We start from the raw sequence: 21,820 nt of genomic DNA, 5'->3' as shown, positions 1-21,820 counted from the left end.
AACTGGATGATTTTATTGTGTAGATACATTCGAATATGAACTATTTTATCACAAATACAAAAACACAGTTGTTTGTAATAACTTATGGACATGTCGCAATAATCCACCTCTACTTACTTAATAACAAAACAGCTATCTTACTGTATCTTAATATTCTAATATTTTATTAGTCTTATCTGATGCCTGATCTTTTGTTTAATGTTTACTAAATAGTTTATTCACAATGATATTTATGCTCATTTATCATTTATTTCATATGTCATTTAAAATATCTTAATTTTTAGACGTATTTATTATGTATTTGTAAAACGCCATTGAATATGTTTTACGTAAAAATAGGCGTTTAATCAAATAAAACAGTTTCAGTTTTTCAGTTTCAGTTTCAGATCGTAAGTTCTTTTATTTTAGATTACGAAGGATCTGTAACACTTTTGTACAAAGGACATGTGTATGAGTTAAATCAACACTGTTTAAAAGTGTATAGATGTTAATCAATGTTAATCCAATTTGAAATTAATAATCATTCTTTATTGTTGCTTTTTCATATTTGCATGGCTTTTCATATTTGCATGGATTTTTCATATTTGCATGGCTTTTTCATATTTGCATGGCTTTTTTCATACCTGCACGACTGATAAACCTATCGTTTGATCTCTTCCGTCGTAGATTAACATACATGTAACATTATTAACTTCAAATCTCTATTTTATACTATATCTAATCTGAGCAAAAATGAACTCTTTCAATAAAATATGTTTGTTTGTGTTATTACATAGACACGATTGAATTACACCAGCAACCATATAACACGAGAAATGCACACGTGCTATTGCGCATGACCTTCAACAACATCTTCAAATGGTATTGTTAATCAAAATCTGGATATTTCATTCCTATCTGTTTACGAACTTCATCCATGATTCTATGAACCAGTTCACTGTCACTATGGGTGAAGTTAGGACTTTCTTGTAAACCTGCAACATGTAAAAATGTGAAAAAAGGTAAATATAACACGTATCTTTAAATATGCGTTATGGGGCCGTTATATCTTTTACGCTTTGCCATTGAATGCGCGTATATTAAGAGATGTGTCAACATCACGTGTTCTGCTTGTTTACATATACACTCTCCTGTTGGTAGCAATTTGTTAGAATAACAGGCTATAAACCTTAGAGAATTACCTTTGTTTATACACTCCCGTACTGCAGCAGCCTCGTAATGGAGTCCGGCACTATTGCCGTGAAAGTAGTCCCCGTCCTTCAGTGCAAACTTGAAGGTTCCGGAAGAACTTGTCATGGTTGTAGGACAGTGAAAAGGGGAGTCTACCTACAAAATTGATAAATGGTGAGACAGATCCTCGTACCAAAATAACAAAAATACTGCTGTCTGAAGCAATAATCTTGTTTTCATCTTTTTTGTCGCTATAAGAAATAATAGAAATTTTAGATTTCTATATCTTTATAAAATGCATTTAAAAGCGGATTAGTATTTTGAAAATCCTATTTTGGATTTTCCTAAACAATATATAGGGAACTTATAAGACATTTGTTTCTCAGAGGTTAGGGTTCTTTTGTTACGAACAAATAAAGACAGAAGATATGAAATAGTAGATGAATGTAAAATTTGATACATAACGTGCCAATTTAACAGACGGAGTTTTGCCATTTTGCGGCTATCTAGAAACTAGTTTTCATACACCTGTGATTTGCCAAGCAAAAGTGGGAAAAGTAGTCATTCAACGGAACATTTATCGTGTGTGGAATCTTTCTCTAGAATAGTTGTATTTAGTCCAGGTTTTTTTTTTGTTTTTTGGACGCTGATACAAGGGCAATATTACATATTGTCTAAATAGAATATTTAATGATTTATAACTATTATGTGATAAATATAACAGTTACTTTGGTATACCTGTATGCGGCCTTTTTTCCCTAGAATAGTCGCCGTGTTATTTCCCGTTCCAGCATCCGTATGATATGTCAAATTAGCCATTGCTCCATTTTTGTATTTAAGTATAATGCAAGCACTCTCATCCACGTCTGAATAATATATATTTTGAAAAATGACTTATTATGCGAAACAATTTACATAAAGAGCATATATAACAAGGTGAATTGCTCCACTGAATTGATTGCATGTTATATAAAGAAAACCACCTAGCTTTGTATATACAGCGATATACAACGTTTCATGCTGGGACCAGCAAGAGCATTATGACGCCAATTATGACGCCAAATTGCCACATGACGTCCGGTTCATTACTATTCGGACAAATGAAGTCAAGGCTGATTTTGATCAAAATATTTCAATTAGTGGTTTTTCGCCTAATTTACCACCGCACATCGTTGAGATGCTTACATATAATTCCTGCGCATCTTAACTCTGAACTGTGATAAATCGGGCGGCAAACCACTCGAAGACCTTGATTGATTTTTTGATAAACGACATGTTTATAAGTAAGAATATTAATACAATTGTTCTAATCTGATGATACTTATAAACTTAAGACAAAAACGATATGTACTATTGCTGATATTGTTTGACCTGGGACGAATTACTACAAATGGTTTTCTGACGCAGAGATATATCCAGTTAGATACAAACAATATAAATAATAATAAATTGCAATTTTATCAATTGCCGCTTAAATACTAGTTACGCTGAAATTGAAAATATTATGCCGGCTCACCTATGTGTAGGATTTTACTACGAAACTAGCTAAAACGCCGAACAGTTCCAAAAAACAGGAAGTGCATGGCAAGGAAATTTAAAAGTGACCAAGAGAAATGGGTCTTTCAAAACAGAAAATTTTCTATATAATCCACATTTTGAACCATAAAAAGACAGGGAACCAAATAACCCCTATCTTTAAAGAACAAAAAGAACTGAATGCGGCGGAAAGAAATAAATGAAGAAAATGTGCTCAAATGAGGCGGATAGGAAAAAATTATATGTGAAAACCACTTCTGTCTGTCATTTCATACAAAGAACCAAGCGAGCCGCATACTAGATTTTTACAAAGCTTACCTTCTTAACTTTATACTGTTCCGTATGTAATCAAGATTTACCTTGTTGCAAGATCCAGACGTTGAAACTCGGTATCTCCAAGCTTACCTTCTTAACTTTATACTGTTCTGTATGTAATCAAGCTTTGCCTTGTTGCAAGATCCAGACGTTGAAACTCGGTATCTCCAAGCTTACCTTCTTACCTTTATACTGTTCTGTATGTAATCAAGCTTTGCTTTGTTGTAAGATCCAGACGTTGAAACTCGGTATCTCCAAGCTTACCTTCTTAACTTTATACTGTTCTGTATGTAGCCAAGCTTTGCCTTGTTGCAAGATCCAGACGTTGAAACCCGGTATCTCCAAGCTTACCTTCTTAACTTTATACTGTTCTGTATGTAATCAAGCTTTGCCTTGTTGCAATATCCAGACGTTGAAACCCGGTATCTCCAAGCTTACCGTCTTACCTTTATACTGTTCTGTATGTAATCAAGCTTTGCCTTGTTGCAAGATCCAGACGTTGAAATTCGGTATCTCCAAGCTTACCTTCTTAACTTTATACTGTTCTGTATGTAATCAAGCTTTGCCTTGTTGCAAGATCCAGACGTTGAAACCCGGTATCTCCAAGCTTACCTTCTTAACTTTGTACTGTTCTGTATGTAATCAAGCTTTGCCTTGTTGCAAGATCCAGACGTTGAAACCCGGTATCTCCAAGCTTACCTTCTTAACTTTGTACTGTTCTGTATGTAATCAAGCTTTGCCTTGTTGCAAGATCCAGACGTTGAAACCCGGTATCTCCAAGCTTACCTTCTTAACTTTATACTGTTCTGTATGTAATCAAGCTTTGCCTTGTTGCAAGAACCAGACGTTGAAACCCGGTATCTCCAAGCTTACCTTCTTAACTTTATACTGTTCTGTATGTAATCAAGCTTTGCCTTGTTGCAAGATCCAGACGTTGAAACTCGGTATCTCAAAGCTTACCTTCTTAACTTTATACTGTTCTGTATGTAATCAAGCTCTGCCTTGTTGCAAGATCCAGACGTTGAAACTCGGTATCTCAAAGCTTACCTTCTTACCTTTATACTGTTCTGTATGTAATCAAGCTCTGCCTTGTTGCAAGATCCAGACGTTGAAACTCGGTATCTCAAAGCTTACCTTCTTACCTTTATACTGTTCTGTATGTAATCAAGCTTTGCCTTTTGCAAGATCCAGACGTTGAAACTCGGTATCTCCAAGCTTACCTTCTTAACTTTATACTGTTCTGTATGTAATCAAGCTTTGTCTTGTTGCAATATCCAGACGTTGAAACCCGGTATCTCCAAGCTTACCTTCTTAACTTTATACTGTTCTGTATGTAATCAAGCTTTGCCTTGTTGCAAGATCCAGACGTTGAAAGCTTACCTTCTTAACTTTATACTGTTCTGTATGTAATCAAGCTTTGCCTTGTTGCAAGATCCAGACGTTGAAACTCGGTATCTCTAAGCTTACCTTCTTAACTTTATACTGTTCTGTATCAAGGGGCAGGACATGAAGTGGTTGCAAACTTGGTTCAAGCGAGCGAAATGGTCGCAAACTTACAAAATGGCGGATATTTTCTGAAATCATCGCGTGTTCGCTTGCTTTTTTATCAGGTAACTGGGTTTCTACGGTACTTTGAACTCTATGAATATGTGCATGCATCAGTTCTATGTCTACGTCACACTCGGTTTTGCGTTTCAGGGTTGTAGATTTTAAATTCTCGAAGTTATTGAAGTTATAAAATGGTCATGTCCATGTTTTGAAATTTGAACTGTGTCGTTTCTTGCCGTTTTTAACACTCTAATGATTAAACTAGCCTGTTTTTGGACCCTTAAACGAGACAAAACAACTAATTGTGAAGAATTCTGTAAACGTTTGGCTCTGCATGTTTTCGGGATAGTGCTATACCCAAATAAATCTTGTTCAAGCTCTTTTTTGTTGCAAACTTGTACTTCAAGCAATTTCTGTTGCAAACTTTTTTCTGAAAAAAAATGTCCAACTCTCAGTGAATGTTTATTGTGCAACTGGTTGAAGAGGCAAATCATAAATTTCCTCAAAGTTGCAACAGATAGCGCGAAATTTCAGATTTCTATTTCTTATCAGGTATAACGACTTTTGGGCACAAAACAGAGACTTATTTATAGCTTTTGTGTGATTTTGGAAGATCAGTGAAATAATACGATGTAGCCGGTTTTGCTATGGTGTGCACTTGCCAAAGAAATTACTTAATGCAAAACGGATAATCTGACAAGTTCTCGTCTCAATTCTTAGTCCAAATTCTAAGTTCCCATCTCCATTGACCTGTATTTATAATTGACAGAAAATTTGTTAAAGATATTGTACATAAAAGAAATATTATAATCGAACTAATATATAGCAAACTTATTTTTAATTTCAATCGATCTGAAATCTACAGTATTGTATTTACTTGTTCAATTTATTTTTCAGGTAAAAACGCAAGACCGCGACAGCGGTGGGAATTCTCCTCTGGAATGTGGTATTTGCGAAAAGAAACCCCGTTCACGGTCTTTGATTCAACACATTTTGTCGTCACATGAAACAACAAACTACCAGGATATATGATTTGTTCATAAAAACTGTTTTTCGTAAAATATTAGTACAGGTAGTTTTGATAGAAAAAAACGCAACACATTTATATACAACAGTGATGTAATAACATAATGACATAAATGTCGTATCGCTTTATGTTACATTTCTAGATTAATTGTACAAAAATATATCCCAGTCTTAAGATATAATTATGATGCAAAATGTTTTGAGCTCATTACAAGTTATAATAGTTGTTTATCCACCTGCGCAATCTTGTGTCGATATAACATGATCATAATACGAAACAAGGCTTTTGAGTATTGGTGATAAGATACATGTAAAATACCCCTTTACGGACATGCGGCATAGTTCATATTTTGTTTCTGAAACATAAATAGTCGTCTTTGAATATCTTATAAGTCATACTACTGTGTATCAAAACAATAAATAATTCGATACTAACACTAAAACACATGGACGATGTACAATGAGAGTAAAACTGAAATAAAATGTTTAACTCATCTATGTTACAGTGTAACATCTGCTGAACCATGAATGTAATTCTTATCATTTTGTCACGTGCTTAATTTTGTCGTTTAAAGTTTCTGGTTGGAAAATTGAATGGCTTTAAACAGAAAGACATACCACAAACAACTTCGGAAAAGGCAAAATCCAAGTTGCACGGTATCCAAAAAGATGTAATCTTGGACACAAGCAATTTTATTAAGGCAAAATTGAAAACAGTAGATTTGGCATTTAAATTTGTGGTGGCAATCAGCAGAAAACATCATAATTATGTTTGTATTTTCAGAGAAGACGGATTTAATCGCAGCCGAACATTTTCTTGTTATAGTTTATCAATTTCAATCCACTGTATACAGCGTAACTGTTGCGCTGTATTTTAATTTGTGAGGTCGTTCAAAATATAGACTTAGTGGACTCATCAACTCTGTAAAGTGACCTAACTGGCCGAACACCCCTTGGTATATCATCCAATTTTCTTAATGTTCTATACTTTGGTATGCTTCCTTTCCCTCGGTTAAACTCGTGATCTCTGCAATAAAAAGTAAAACTGGTAAATTGTGTAATATATTGCAATGTAAATGCAAAATTAACAATATACAATATAAAGAACTGAAAATTCAACATTATACACTGTTTCACTTGACGCTTTTGTTTTGTTTCTAACAATTAAGATAAATTTTGCAAGTAAACGGCATTTATGTTGGTCCATGCCATTCATTTCTGTAGCAATACTTATATGTCTTCTGTATAATGGCACTGCAATTAATTTACTTTTCATTACTGGTTGGTAACCAACATTGTTTGTGTTTACTATAATATTACGCAAAAATGTATCTGACTTCAGGTTGCTAAAATTGTTGGTTCAGAAAAGGAATAGAAAATAAGAATAGGCTTACAAAATTTCATAAATTGTCTTTGATACCAGTAACACTTACCTAACGGTCATTTCTGATATACGTGTTAGCGTAGTTTGTTCAACTAATGAAGATTCATGTTCATGCTCTCGGGTCATAATAGCGTCTGATGATCATAGCATTTAGACCTGAAAAGATCTGAAAGAAAACAACTGCATGTTAAAGTCGTTATCTGTATAGTGTGTATAGATGGACAAGATCCAAAAGACAAAATGCTTCTATACACAATAGTCTCCGAAAGTTTGTTTTCTGCTTGCAATCTAGACAGCTGAATCCATAAACAGGGAAGATGTTAAAATTATGTATGAACACTAACCCTAATCCTACCAGGTTTCATGAAAACATGATAAGGTTTTTTTTATCAACAGTTATATTAAAACATCAAAGGGCTATTTGATGCTTTAAAAATGTACGACCCTAAACAGAAAAGAAATGTACACGAGTTGCACAACAAACATTCTCTGATACAAATGTAGTTGGACACTACTTTTTCAGAAAAAGTTTGCAACAAAAATTGCTTGAAGTACAAGTTTGCAACAAAAAAGAGCTTGAACAAGATTTATTTTGGTAAAGCACTATCCCGAAAACATGCAGAGCCAAACGTATACAGAGTTCTTCACAATTAGTTGTTTTGTCTCGTTTAAGGGTCCAAAAACAGGCTAGTTTAATCATTAGAGTGTTAAAAACGGCAAGAAACGACACAGTTCAAATTTCAAAACATGGACATGACCATTTTATAACTTCAATAACTTCGAGAATTTAAAATCTACAACCCTGAAACGCAAAACCGAGTGTGACGTAGACATAGAACTGATGCATGCACATATTCATAGAGTTCAAAGTACCGTAGAAACCCACTTACCTGATAAAAAAGCAAGCGAACACGCGATGATTTCAGAAAATATCCGCCATTTTGTAAGTTTGCGACCATTTCGCTCGCTTGAACCAAGTGTGCAACCACTTCACGTCCTGCCCCTTGTGTATGTAATCAAGCTTTGCCTTGTTGCAAAATACAGACGTTGAAACTCGGTAAGTAATCAAACTTTACCTTGTTGCAAAATACAGACGTTGAAACTTGGTATCTCGAGTTCAAAGGAATCGAGAGTTTTACTTCGAGATAACCGAAATTCGACTTAAAATGATATTTTGAGAACGTGCTTATGGGACGGGACTTCAAAGTTTCTTCGCGATAGCCGAAAATTTTAGATAAAGAAGTTCGAGATATCAAGTTTCAGTTGTACATGGAGTTCAATGTTTCACATAATACCTCCTCGCATATTCCCGACAACGGTAATAGTTTCCGGCATTTCGTTGTAAACAAAAACTGCAAACTGGACAACATAAATTCCAATGTCAAGAAGCCCTCCTCCGCCGACCTTTATATCGTTTATTCTGCCAACGTTTGCTATAGGTATACAGAAATTGGCTTGTACCAGCCTCGGATCACCAATGCAGCCAGTAGCCAGCTCTTCACGTATCTTCTCATACACCGGGAACCAGCGACTCCATACAGCCTAGATAATAACAAAACAACCATATATTTTGATAAAACAACACAAGAGTCTGACGACTCCACATCAATGGTTATGTATGGTTAGGCAATTTTTTTCAATAATTTCCACACAGTAAATGTGTATGGTAATTAGGGTTATCTTTTTCAATAAGCTACCCCACACTGTTACAGTAGTGAACATTTAGACCATATCTTTCAATGAGTTAATCCACAGAGCTAGTATGTACAGACCGACCATATCTTTCAATAAGCTACGTCACACAGCAAATATGTAATGTAAGGTCTTTGGTCTATCTTTCAATAAGCTACTCCACACAGCAAATATGTAATGTAAGGTCATAGGCCTATCTTTCATTAAGCTATTCCACACAGCAAATATGTAACGCGAGGTCATAGGCCTATCTTTCAATAAACTACTCCACAAAGCAAATATGAAATTTAAGGTCTTGGGCATATTTTTCATAAAACTACTCCACACAGCAAATATGTAATGTAAGGTCATATGCCTACCTTTCAATAAGCTACTCCACACAACAAATTCGTAACGTAGGGTCATAGGTCTATCTTTCAATAAGCTACCCCACAAAGCAAATATGAGCCGTGCCATGGGAAAACCAACATAGTGGGTGTGCGATCAGCATGGATCCAGACCAGCCTGCGCATCCGCGCAGTCTGGTCAGGCTCCATGCTGTTCGCTTTTAAAGCCTATTGGAATTGGAGAAACTGTTAGCGAACAGCATGGATCCTGACCAGACTGTGCGGGTGCGCTGGCTGGTCTGGATCCATGCTGGTCGCACACCCACTATGTTGGTTTTCCCATGGCACGGCTCATATATAGTGTAAGGTCTTAGGCATATCTTTCATAAAACTACTCCCCACAGCAAATATGTAATGTAAGGTCATAGGCCTATATTTCATTAAGCTATTCCACACAGCAAATATGTAACGTTAGGGCATAGGCATATCTTTCATTAAGCTACTCCACAAATCAAATGTGTAATGTAAGATCATAGGCCTACCTTTAAATACGTTACTCCACATGTGTAACGTAAGGTCTTAGGTCTATCTTTCAAAAGCTACTCCACACAGCAGATATGTACTGTAGGGTCTAAGGCATATCTTTCATTAAGCTACTCCACACAGCAAATATGTAACGTAGGGTCTTAGACATATCTTAGATTAAGCTACTCCACACAGCAAATATGTAATGTAGGGTCTTAGGCATATCTTTCATTAAGCTACTCCATACAGCAAATATGTAATATAAGGTTTCATGGCTACCTTTCATTAAGCTAATCCACACAGCAAAATCTGTTATGTAAGGTCATAGGCAATTCTTTCAATAAGCTACTCCACAAAGCAAATATGTAGTGTAAAGTCTTAGGCCTATCTTTAAATAAGCTACTCCACACAGGAAATATGTAATGTAAGATCATAGGCATATCTTTCATTAAGCTATTCCACACAGAAAATATGTAATGTAAGATCATAGGCCTATCTTTCAATAAGCTACTCCACAAAGCAAATATGTAATGTAGGGTCTTAGGCCTATCTTTCAATAAGCTATTCCACACAGGAAATATGTAACGTAAGGTCATAGGCCTATCTTTCAATAAGCTACTCCACAAAGCAAATATGTAACGTAAGGTCATAGCCCTATCTTTCATTAAGCTATTCCACACAGGAAATATGTAATGTAAGGTCATAGTCCTATCTTTCAATAAGCTACTCCACAAAGCAAATATGTAACGTAAGGTCATAGCTCTATCTTTCATTAAGCTATTCCACACAGGAAATATCTAATGTAAGGTCATAGGCCTATCTTTCAATAAGCTATTCCCACAAGCAAATATGTAACATAAGATCATAGCCCTATCTTTCATTAAGCTTTCTCCACACAGCAAATATGTAATGTAAGGTATAGCCTATCTTTCGATTAGCTATTCCACACAGCAAATATGTAATGTAAGGTCATGGGCCTATCTTTCATTAAGCTACTCCACAAAGCAAATATGTAACGTAAGGTCATAGCTCTATCTTTCATTAAGCTATTCCACACAGGAAATATCTAATGTAAGGTCATAGGCCTATCTTTCAATAAGCTACTCCACAAAGCAAATATGTAACATAAGATCATAGCCCTATCTTTCATTAAGCTTTTCCACACAGCAAATATGTAATGTAAGGTTATAGGCCTATCTTTCGATTAGCTATTCCACACAGCAAATATGTAATGTAAGGTCATAGGCCTATTTTTCATTAAGCTATTCCACACAGCTAATATGTAATGTAAGGTCATAGGCCTATATTTCATTAAGCTATTCCACACAGCAAATATGTAATGTAAGGGCATAGGCCTATCTTTCATTAAGCTATTCCACACAGCAAATATGTAATGTAAGGCCATAGGCCTATTTTTCATTAAGTTATTCCGCACAGCAAATATGTAATGTAAAGTCTTAGGCCTATCTTTCAATAAGCTACTCCACAAATCAAATATGTAATGTAAGGTCTAAGGCCTATCTTTCGATAGTAAATTAAGAACATTACATCTACAAATAGCAGATTTCACTTTGCAAGTACATATATGAAACTTTCATTTACAAAAAGAAGATTTTACTTGCAAAATTAGGAATCTTATTTCTGTAAAAAGCTATTTTCCTTGCAAGTTTGTAGAACTTACTTCAACAAGAAGCAGTCTTCATATGCAAATGTATGAAACTTGCCTCAACGAAATGATTTTAATTGCAAGTTTAGGAATATTAAATTTACTTTTTACTTGCAAGTTTCAGGGAACTTACCTCTACAAACAAACGTTTCTGTTCCTTGGCAACATCTAGGACTTGTTTCACTTGTTTGTAATTCATTCCCATTGGCTTCTCACAGATCACGTGCTTTCCTGCTTTCAACATTTTGATTGACAGTTCCGCGTGACTAATGTGGACAGTTCCGATGTAAACAACCTCTGATAATAAAACAACTATATAAATGAAACCGCGAGTGAAGTACAAATTAAGTATTATTCCGGTCCATCTCGACGGGTCGGTGTTACAGTAGGATGTGCATCAGAAGGAAATTGAATAGATGGGGAGTGATGTCCGGCTAACATATCCAAGTTTTTTTTTCCGAATGGACTGCTTAAATCTTTAACGTGTAGAGCACTGCTACACAACTTCCTACTACAATATTGGTTAAAACCTGTACTCAGACTGTGTAAGTAGGAAATACTATGAACATCATTTCAGAAATTGCAGAGCTCATGACATGCATCGATTCCTGGTACCCAAGTGTTCTACTACTGGACCACAGTTCATTTAAAGCTTGTTTGAAGAAAGCATACGCTTTTTTATCGGTTCTTAATGCTCAACGACGTTTCGAGGGGCGACGAATGTAGGACGAATTTTGGCTGGGCACCATAACGGCGTTTGTATTAGTAGAAAAACGAAATGGTACAAATTAGCCACAATAGAATATGAATAAGTATTTGATCAAAATGTAGATAACTCGGTAGTTAAGGTTCGATTCTCTTTATATATCTATATACCAAAAAGTCTTTATCATCGAGCATTTGAATTCTTACCCACGTCTTTGTCCTGAGCAAGTTCTTCATATGAGCCGTATGCTTTCTTAAAATGGAACTTATCAGCGAATTTTTGAGCCCTATCTTGGTCTCTTGAGGCAACAGCTACAAACTGAAAATGTAGAGCTTCCATACTATAACGTTAACAATGACGTAGGCCACTGTAAATCCTTCAGCTGAAGCAAAATTTAGTGGCTTATACCATAACCACACGTTCAGAAGCTGAGTGTCGTTTTATTTAAGAGTGAAGATATGCGCGCGTCCTTGCAAAAATCCACGAGAGCCGAAAACAAAATCCCAGATCGAGCTACTGTTTTAATGACCCTTTTATTATACACCTTCGCCTATTTGTTGGTTTATTTGTAATCAAAAGAAATCTTAAATGTTTTAAAATGAGTGATGTTTTTGTGTGCGCTATTTATATAACTGTGTCAGCGCATGCTTATTTATGAAAGTAGTCCGGTACAATACGGGATTTTGGAAGGTACAATATGGGATTTTTTCAGCCTGTTCGTATTTCTTTATGAAATGCAAGCTGTATTTTTGACAGAATTTATATTGGTATATAATAAAATAAAAGTTTTCGGAGATACGCAGAATTACCGATTATCCGTAAGATAACTGGGAATACTTTTCGCCTTATCAACCTAAAACGGCGAAGGGCAGTGGAACCAGTTGGTCACGGTGCTTTAAAAAAAACGAAACATTTCAATGGAGAGGACTTCAAAAAGCCTACTGGCTTCCAGTCCAATCCAAAATTTATGTATGCAGTAACTAATTAATTGAAATGTACATATTTGGAAATAAAATATGTTTAAACCAAATATTTCAAAAGCATACATCGTGATCAGCCTTTTGAAGATTGTCTTGTATCGCCAGGAAGAAGTCCCAAGATATCTTGCCCGGCCCTACACAGCCCCATCTCGTTGCTGGCATCTTACTATAACTATGAAAAACAAGATACGTTTTCAATATTATATAGAAAAAAAATGTCAATTTGATTGTAAATTTCAAAAGATATTTAAACATCAGAATAGTTCATGTCACTACTAAGTTTTAGAATGGTGTGCATAAGCCTTCGATTTGACACTTCCAAATAAGGATATATATCTTCGAAAATCCCTGTCACTGTATTAATTATTGAATTAGTTTTTAAAGCATACCCGTTTGTTTTATATCATTAGTTTCAAGAGATTGTCCGTGTTTTCCCCACTGAGATATCGTAAATATTGCCTTGAGGTAGCTGTGAAATTCAGTAGCAAGGGAATCATTATCGACAATGCCATATAACATGTATTTAAGCAATGACGTATACTTTGCCCTTAGCGGCTGCAGCACGTGATCGAAGTACAGCGTTAAGAGCCGTGATAACATCAACGTCTTTGGCTGATACACCATACTACTAAAGGGTAGGTTTAGGTTAAACACAGGTTTAATAGTGTGTGCCGGAAAGGTGGATACGGTAATCGGACCAAAGCGTTGAAACAAAGCAATATTTAGTACCTCTGTCAACACGTTTTTCCATAGCTCTGATTTATAAATAAATATCAGCCATTACCAGTTATCTACGAATATCATGTACATGGTATATTACTTTTTATCACATGTTTGATGTCACGGGAGTGTAATAAAGCCATTACATAAAAATGATAATACACCAGTGTAATAAAGCCATTACATAGAAATGATAATACACCAGTGTAATAAAGCCATCACATAAAAATGATAATACACCAGTGTAATAAAGCTTTGACGTTGACGTCGTTTATAGTATAGGAGACGTTGGTCCAATTGACTTGTATATATAGTAAAAATAGTATTATTTTTTGATATTTCGACAGGAAAAGCTAACATGTGATAAAAAGGATATTACATTTGTGACTTTCCACATTCAATTTATTAAACTCGTTGATTCAAAATAAAATTGATAAAATGTTCGCCAGATCCTCGCATTTTATTTTTTTATTCAACTCGTTTAATAATTTCAATATGAAAAGACAATCATGTTATATCCTCTATAAATTCAAACTCACGCAAAATTGTAATCCACAATTTGAATATCCAAATTTAATGCACAAAGAGATAAATTATTTGCAATGTAAAGATAGTATGATGGAGTGGTCCTTCCACCGATAAAACTTGCTAATTTATCCCGATTTAGGCCAACCCTCTCATGATTTAGTCATATTATGATTATAGTGTGTACCCTGGTTTAAAATTAGGCTAAACTGAAATTTAACTTTGTTATTTTTGTACATAAACTTAAGAAAATAAATGTTACATCGAAACAGGTTTAGACGTACCTACGTTTAATTAAATTGAACATTTGTGTTAGATTAAAAGCCCCGATCTCACATTCACGGTGACGGCCCCGGTTCCTCCCTGTAAACATTAGCCGGTATACCTGGACGAACCGTGACACTGTTTTGCAAATATTTAAGTTGGATCTCATATTCCCGACGGTGTCACGGTAAATTCCCGATAATGAAACAGAATCTACACTTTGATCCCGGTTAAGTCCCGGTCTGACACCGGATATCCACGGTGATTGTCCGGCGTAAACCCGATTGATCCCGGTGTAATCCCGAGTGACCCGGGTCGTAGTCGGTAGTGCCCCGATGACCGCAGGTAGCATTCCGTCACAGCCCGGCTGTGATCCGGTGACACACCGGTGCCTACCGGTGCTTACTCGGTAGCTTATAAAACAGGACGCACGTCGATCCCCAAAAGTTATCTTGTAGTCACTTGAAGCCAAACATAATGCCGAAGACCAAGAAACATACAAGAAATTTGCCACCAGTGGGAAGTTAAGTTGAAGACGAGACTGAGAAGCAAACACAGAGCCAAACGGACAAAGACTCTGCTGGAAGGCAAAAGCCTCCCTCCCCAAATAGGATTTTCACAGTGTTTTTATATAGGATGTGGCTATTCTTACGGTCCCGTAGGAATAGCCTCGGAGGCTATTCTTGCGGCTGTCCCGTAAGAAAAGTGAAAAGTCCGTATGTGTCTATTTCTACGGCTCTCCCGTACGATTACTGAAAAGCCCGCATGTGGTTATTCAGGCCTACGGCAGTTTTGTGTTTTTCTTATTATATCTTTTTTAAAATGAATAACTGTTTAGGCATAGGAAATAGAGATCAGTATAATTGCACCTTTACTAATCCTACCAGGTGTTCCGTATTACAAAAAGTGGATCTATTGTGACATTTTGATACAAGCAAAACTGTATTATCTGCACTATTATTTACCTACTGGTACTTCGTTTTATTATTGGCTTGTTAAAAGTTAATTTTTTACCATATGTAAGTTGACAGAATCATAGGAACCATGTCTTAAGGGGTAAATCAAACACAAATGAATAAATCCTTAATGATTTTGTTGTGCAAAAAAGTATGATATTGTGTTTAAAACAGTTTTCATTTTCCACTCAATTGTGTAATTGCAAGGGAAGTAAACCAATAGATCTCTACTTATAAGTACTAGCCTAAGGCAAGAGTTGTCATTCTTTGTGTATCACAACTTTAAATTAAAAATTAAAACTTCTGTTATTGATAATAACAAAACTATCATAAACTCCACATTTGTGAAATCATTTTTGGTTATTTCAAGGACTTGGAAATTACTTTCTAGACTTTATTTAATGTAATATTATCATTGAAAATTTTAGGGCCTATCTCTAAACTGTTTTACATGACATATAATTTTAATAGCGGCATAGTGATGTTCAAAACCTTTTAGGAAAACAGTGTAAGTTAAGCGTTCATAATTAATCCATCGTATTTTGAAATCATAATTAGAAACAATTAATAAATTTCTTGTTTTATAACCTTTCCATTGGTCAAAAATATTGATATAATTTGTGTTTGAAGAAAGTTTAAGGACATTAGAAAAACATCACTGTTTACTAAAAACACGTACGTTAAATAATACTAGTAATAGGCCTGAATAACCACATGCGGGTTTTTCAGTAATCGTACGGGAGAGCCGTAGGAATAGACACATACGGACTTTTCACTTTTCTTACGGGACAGCCGTAAGAATAGCCTCCGAGGCTAGGGTTTAGGCCTATTTCACTGAGAAGTGAGAAAATTTCAAATAGCGCTCGTGAAAATGTGAAAATTTTCTCACTTCGAGGTTAGATATATTCCGTATTCACGAAAAACAAACACATTTTCTTTTTATTTTATGATTAATTACGTTGAGATCTGCATTTTGCAACACATTTTAATCTCAGCGCAGAAAACAGACGCGCGTAAACAGACATGACGTCAGACGTGTTGTGACGTCAGAAAGACTCACAACATAAAGTTCCATTTTATTTTATTTTTTTGCTGCATAACGTTATGAAATTCTCATAAATAAAAATAAAATAATTTGAATCAAGAAATATACTACAAAGAACAAAGTGCGACTACAATTTTCATCCTGTTTTAAGCAAACGATTTAAAATTTATACACAATGTACAAGTAGATCGGCATTTACAGTGAGTGATATGCAGTGAGTGATATGGATTATATCTCACTGATAAAACACAGTATCTAATCAGTTAGCATAAAATAAATCATCATTTTATCTTATGTCACCGCAACTTCACCGTCTGTTACCGACGTAGATCCGTGACCTCACCTTCTGTCGCCGTCGTGTGGCCGGTGTAATGAAGTATTTCGACCCCCATAGAATAACGACCCCCCGGTCATTATTCTATAGAAAATGTGACTCTTTTCCTGTAAAATATTGACTCCCCTTATAAAAAACTGACTCCCTTTGAAAACTCTATAGAATAACGACCCCCGGTCATTATTCTATAGAAAAACTGACCCCTCCAAGTAAAATACTGACTCCCTAAAGATGACTCCCTTCGAATCTCATAGAATAACGACCCCGGTTATTATTCTATAGAAAAAGTGACTCCTTCCATGTAAAATACTCACTGCCGAAATTACTACATTCGAACTCTCATACAATATCGATTCCTGGACATTATTCTATTTAAAAAAGTTATTTTTTCCGTGTAAAACACCGGCTCCTAAAAAGACTTTCGACGATAATATCTCTTAAAAAGTGATCCCCACCAAACCTAACGGACAACTTACTAGATCTACAACTCTAATACCCTCCATTGCCAACAGTTAACATTTTGATTGTACTACTACTGGTGCCGCTACTTTTATTGCTATTACTACATTGTACTTCTTCTTCTTCTACTACTACTACTACTTCTACTACTACTACTACTACTACAACTGCTACTACTGATACTACTATACCTGCTTCCACTAATACGTCTTGTACATCTACCTCTTCTTCTCCTGCTGCTGTTGTTGCTGTCACTTATTTCTCTGCTGCTGCTGCTGCTGCTGCTGCTACTGCAACTGCCACTGCCACTGCCACTACTACTACTACTACTACTACTACTACTTTCTATTGTTGCCGCTACCGTACTTTACTGCCACTGCTAAGTACTGCAACTTATATTAATACTAAGTTCTATGCTAGCAGTTTCTTGTGCAGTTTTCTTCTGAAGAATTACTTCATACCGAAGTTTGCAGGGATTATTGACACTGGTGTGTTTGTGAACGTATTGTGAATTGTTATTTTCCTGAAAAAAAATGTATACACCAAGATACAGCGTCTAGAAATAGAAATGCTCTGATTTCTGTGTCAAGTGATGGTATCTGGGGCTAATGGTCAAACGGAAGGACGGACAAGGGCAAATCTATATGCCCCCTCCACCGAGTGGGGGCATAAAATGCAGCAATTAGGCCTTAGATACATGAGTTATCACTAAATTTGACCAAATGACCGGGGGTCGTTTTTTTATGGGAGTCAATATTCTTCGTTAGGTTCAGTTTACTTCACGTGGGGGAGTCATAGTACTATGATCTGGAGGTCATAATACTATGACCGGGGGGTCACTTTTTCTATAGAATAATGACCGGGGGGTCATTATTCTATGGGAGTCGAAATACTTCATTACACCTGAATTAGCTTAAACCTGGACAGTCCGTTGCGAAACGGGATTTTACCGGACTCAACCGGTGGTTTGCCGGAATTTTCCGGCTATAACTGGGAGTTAATCGGCGAATAAACCTGGGCTTACCGTAACTTTCCCTACCCCCACCGGTACAAGACGGGGCCATACCGTGCTTCTCCTGCGCTATGCCGTCCCGGGGCCGGAGTTCGCCGCAGCTCTACCGTGTATAAAGTGATTGCCAGTGACCCCGGATTACTACGGAATATCACGGTAGACACACGGTGGATATCCGGTGTTACCCCGGAAATTGCCGGCATTGCGCCGATGTTGCACGGAATATGCCGGTTTTGGCCATCGTTCCCGGTGATTCCCGGTTGTGTTAAACATTTTAAAACAACCGGGGCCGTTTGCCGGTTCTACAAGGTTTATTAAGGATCTTCCCGGACGTTCGCGGAATCGTCAAGGTTGTACGAAGGTTCAACAAGGTTGAACAAGGTTTATCCCGGACCACTGAACCGGGATAAACCGGGAGACCAAACCGTGACAGTGAGATCGGGGCTTTAAGGAAGAAAAAGGTATTAGACCAAGAAAAGCCTTTTATCAATCTTGGTTGAGGCTTACCTAAAATTTAATTACATGTAGTACGTGATATATTTTTTGTGCATAAATTTCAGAAAATACTTGTTATCTTTCCTGGTATGGCTACATATTTTTAAATAAAGAAATGTACTTTAATGCATAAATGTTAAGAAAACTCTAGAAGATTACTAGTATCTAGGTTTTCGCTTATATTAAATTGTTGAATATTTTGTGCACAGATTTAAGTGTTTTATCATTAAGCTGATTTAAGGCATTTTGTAGATTGACTGATTTTGTTTGAATGGAACTTGTTTGACATTATATTTCTACAATTAATTTTTTTCTTTAAAAGTGCTGGTGATATCCAGTCTGTTAGCTCTCATTTGAAATTCTGAGGATATTTTTTATTCCTTTCATCTTGTCGCTGTTTACTTCCCCTTTACATATGATTTAATTTGTTAACAGAGACAGATCGAATTCGTATGTGGGTATCCAATGTTATTAAGTTAGTCAACTTGAGTATGTATGTCTGAGTGTTTTGCACATTGGCAGTTTCTTGGCAAGTTACTATCTTACCCTAGAAGTGCCAAAGACCGGCTGGAGATCTGGAAAGCTTTCATTGTTTATTTACAAATAGTTTTATGATCGTGTTTAAAATCTTATGCCAGGAATAGCACGGTTATCTCATGCGCCAGAAGATTCCATACATCTGGCCGTCTCAGACGCTCACAGATTGATGATATATGAATTGCGTTCACAAGAAGGCGTTTGTGCATTTTGTAGACAATATGTTTCCAGAATGCTTAGTAACCAAAATGTTATCACAAACCTTTTACTTGTCTTAAAAGTGGCAATAAACTGTATTTTTACATGAATATTTGAAAGATTATAACTTACCAGTGATATCCCATTTATTGTTAAAATACATGTTGTTATGTCACTCTTGCGTTTTTAGCTCGACTTTTCGAAGAAAAAGTAGAGCTATTGCACTCACCCCGGCGTCGGCGTCGGCGTTGGTTAAAGTTTTTGATAAAGTCAAATATCTCTGTTACTATCAAAGCTATTAACTTGAAACTTAAAATAGTTATTTACTACCAAAGTCTACACCAGGAGAAGCAATCCCCATAACTCTGCTTTGAATTTTGACCGAATTATGCCCCTTTTTAACTTAGAAATTTTGGTTAAAGTTTTTAATAAAGTCAAATATCTCTGTTACTATCAAAGCTATTGACTTGAAACTTAAAATACTTATTTACCATCAAAGTCTACACCAGAAGAAACAATCCCCATAACTCTGATTTGAATTTTGACAGAATTATGCCCCTTTTTAACTTAGATTTTTTTTTTAAATGATAAAGTCAAATATCTCTGTTACTATTATAGCTTAGAATTTTTAAAAGAAAAATTGATAAAGTCAAATATCTCCGTTACTATTAAAGCTTTTTACTTGAAACTCAAAACAGTTGTTTACAATCAAAGTCTACACCAGGACACAAAATTCCCATAACTCAGATTTGAATTTTGACAGAATTATGCCCCTTTTTAACTTAATATTTTTGGTTAAAGATTTCGATAAAGTCAAATATCTCTGTTACTATCAAAGCTTTTGACTTGAAACTTAAAATACTTATTTACCATCACAGTCTACACCAGGAGAAACAATCCCATAACTCTGATTTGAATTTTGACAGAATTATGCCACTTTTTAACTTAGAATTTTTTGTTAAAAGTCAAATATTTCTGTTACTATTAAAGCTTTTGACTTGAAACTCTAAATAGTTATTTACTATCAAAGTCTACACCAGGAGACACAATTTCCATAACTCTGATTATAATTTTGACAGAGTTATGTCCCTTTTTAACTTGGATTTTTTTTACTGGCAAAGCTCTAATTCAGAGTCAAGCACTGAGAAAAGTCGAGCGCGCTGTCTTACGGACAGCTCTTGTTATTTTTACAATATCAATAAAATAATCGAGGCCTTCATCTGGTATATTGTCTGATTTACTAAGGTTCAGATACATTGATTAAACCATGAGGCAGATAGCCCGAGGTTGAATATCCATGCTGATGAATACTGATATATCAGATGAATATAGATGAAGGCCTTGTTTCTTTTCACTGCGACATACTCATAGAAATATTAGGATAAAATAATGATGTATTTCATCCGAGTAGTAATAAACGTGACGTCAAGCGGCAATTTGATGTCATATGTGACGTCACATTGCTCTCTCACCGGTCCGTGCATAAACCGTTGTTTGTCGCAGAAATTACAACGCTTGACTTCCTACTAAAAGTCACTCTAATACTTTAAAGGTATACACTGTCCATCTTTCATTGAAATATGTTTTATTTTAGGTATTAACTTCAAATGCAGAAGCACCTCATCAATTGTACGGAACGTTGCTAAATGTATAAATTAATTGTTTGTGTAATTGCGTAATTGAATGTCAGGCAGTAACAGTTGATTGATAAAGAAACTTCCAGTTTTTTTTGGCGATGGTAAACTTTAGGTGTGTACTGTTTTAACCCTAACGGACAGTAGCTACTGCTGATACATATCGGCATAATTCTTTGTTGAAGACATTGTTCAAATTTTCAAATATGAAATTTGGGTCCAGTTTACCTTTAAACATTCATGAAAACGTAAATACTAATCAAAGTATGTTTATCTAGAGTACACAAAACATTTTACAGTACACCGTTAAGGCACAGCTAAGGCTGAACAATATTAATAATCAGTTTTACGACTCTCAGCATTTAGCTGAATCTTCATATAGACTGTGTCATTAAACAAATAGTTTATTATATAAACTTATATAACCACCACATATGGAAAAAAGATAATAAATAGACAACAGGTGAAATAATCTCTCGCAATATTTGCCCACGTACATATGACACAAATAAATAACCAAAATAACAATGAAGGCGATTAAGTTCGGTACGTATTGGAAATAGGTTATAGTAATGTCAGGGTATTGTTTTATTCGACTTCATATCTATAATAACAACACAAGTATTCAAGAAATCAGTGCAATAGGAGGAGATAATTAAATAGATATTGTGGAAAAGTTGTGTTATCGCATACTGCATTTCCGCTCATTGTCTTTTTCCAAGACATTCAGCTTTACACAATTCTGCTCAGTGACTATATAAATTGAC

The 21,820-nt window shown here is 35.6% G+C and overlaps 1 protein-coding gene across 1 annotated transcript; it reads right to left on the bottom strand.

Annotated features, from left to right (window-relative positions):
- On the bottom strand, window positions 1-13,043 carry LOC123555691 (trans-1,2-dihydrobenzene-1,2-diol dehydrogenase-like). Its single transcript, XM_053547380.1, has 7 exons — window positions 12,941-13,043; window positions 12,101-12,212; window positions 11,322-11,485; window positions 8,275-8,521; window positions 1,909-2,036; window positions 1,182-1,326; window positions 1-974 (listed from the first exon to the last, which is right to left on the bottom strand). Exons 1-7 carry the CDS (start codon window positions 13,034-13,036, stop codon window positions 868-870), a joined length of 999 nt encoding a protein of 332 aa, XP_053403355.1. The 5' UTR covers window positions 13,037-13,043; the 3' UTR covers window positions 1-867.
- Window positions 13,044-21,820: the final 8,777 nt, after the last annotated feature.

This window comes from Mercenaria mercenaria, chromosome 7 (genome assembly GCF_021730395.1).
Source record: "Mercenaria mercenaria strain notata chromosome 7, MADL_Memer_1, whole genome shotgun sequence".
NCBI classification, from domain to species: Eukaryota; Metazoa; Mollusca; class Bivalvia; order Venerida; family Veneridae; genus Mercenaria; species Mercenaria mercenaria.
This window is presented reverse-complemented; position numbering and strand designations above follow the sequence as displayed.

Excerpts from the sequence above, each read along its gene's own strand:
- LOC123555691 (XM_053547380.1), bottom strand. The coding sequence starts at position 13,036 with ATGCCAGCAACGAGATGGGGCTGTGTAGGGCCGGGCAAGATATCTTGG. Across the intron at positions 2,037-8,274 it reads TGTCGGGAATATGCGAGGAG|ACGTGGATGAGAGTGCTTGC; the intron begins GTATTATGTGAA and ends TATATTATTCAG. Across the intron at positions 975-1,181 it reads ACGGGAGTGTATAAACAAAG|GTTTACAAGAAAGTCCTAAC; the intron begins GTAATTCTCTAA and ends TACATGTTGCAG.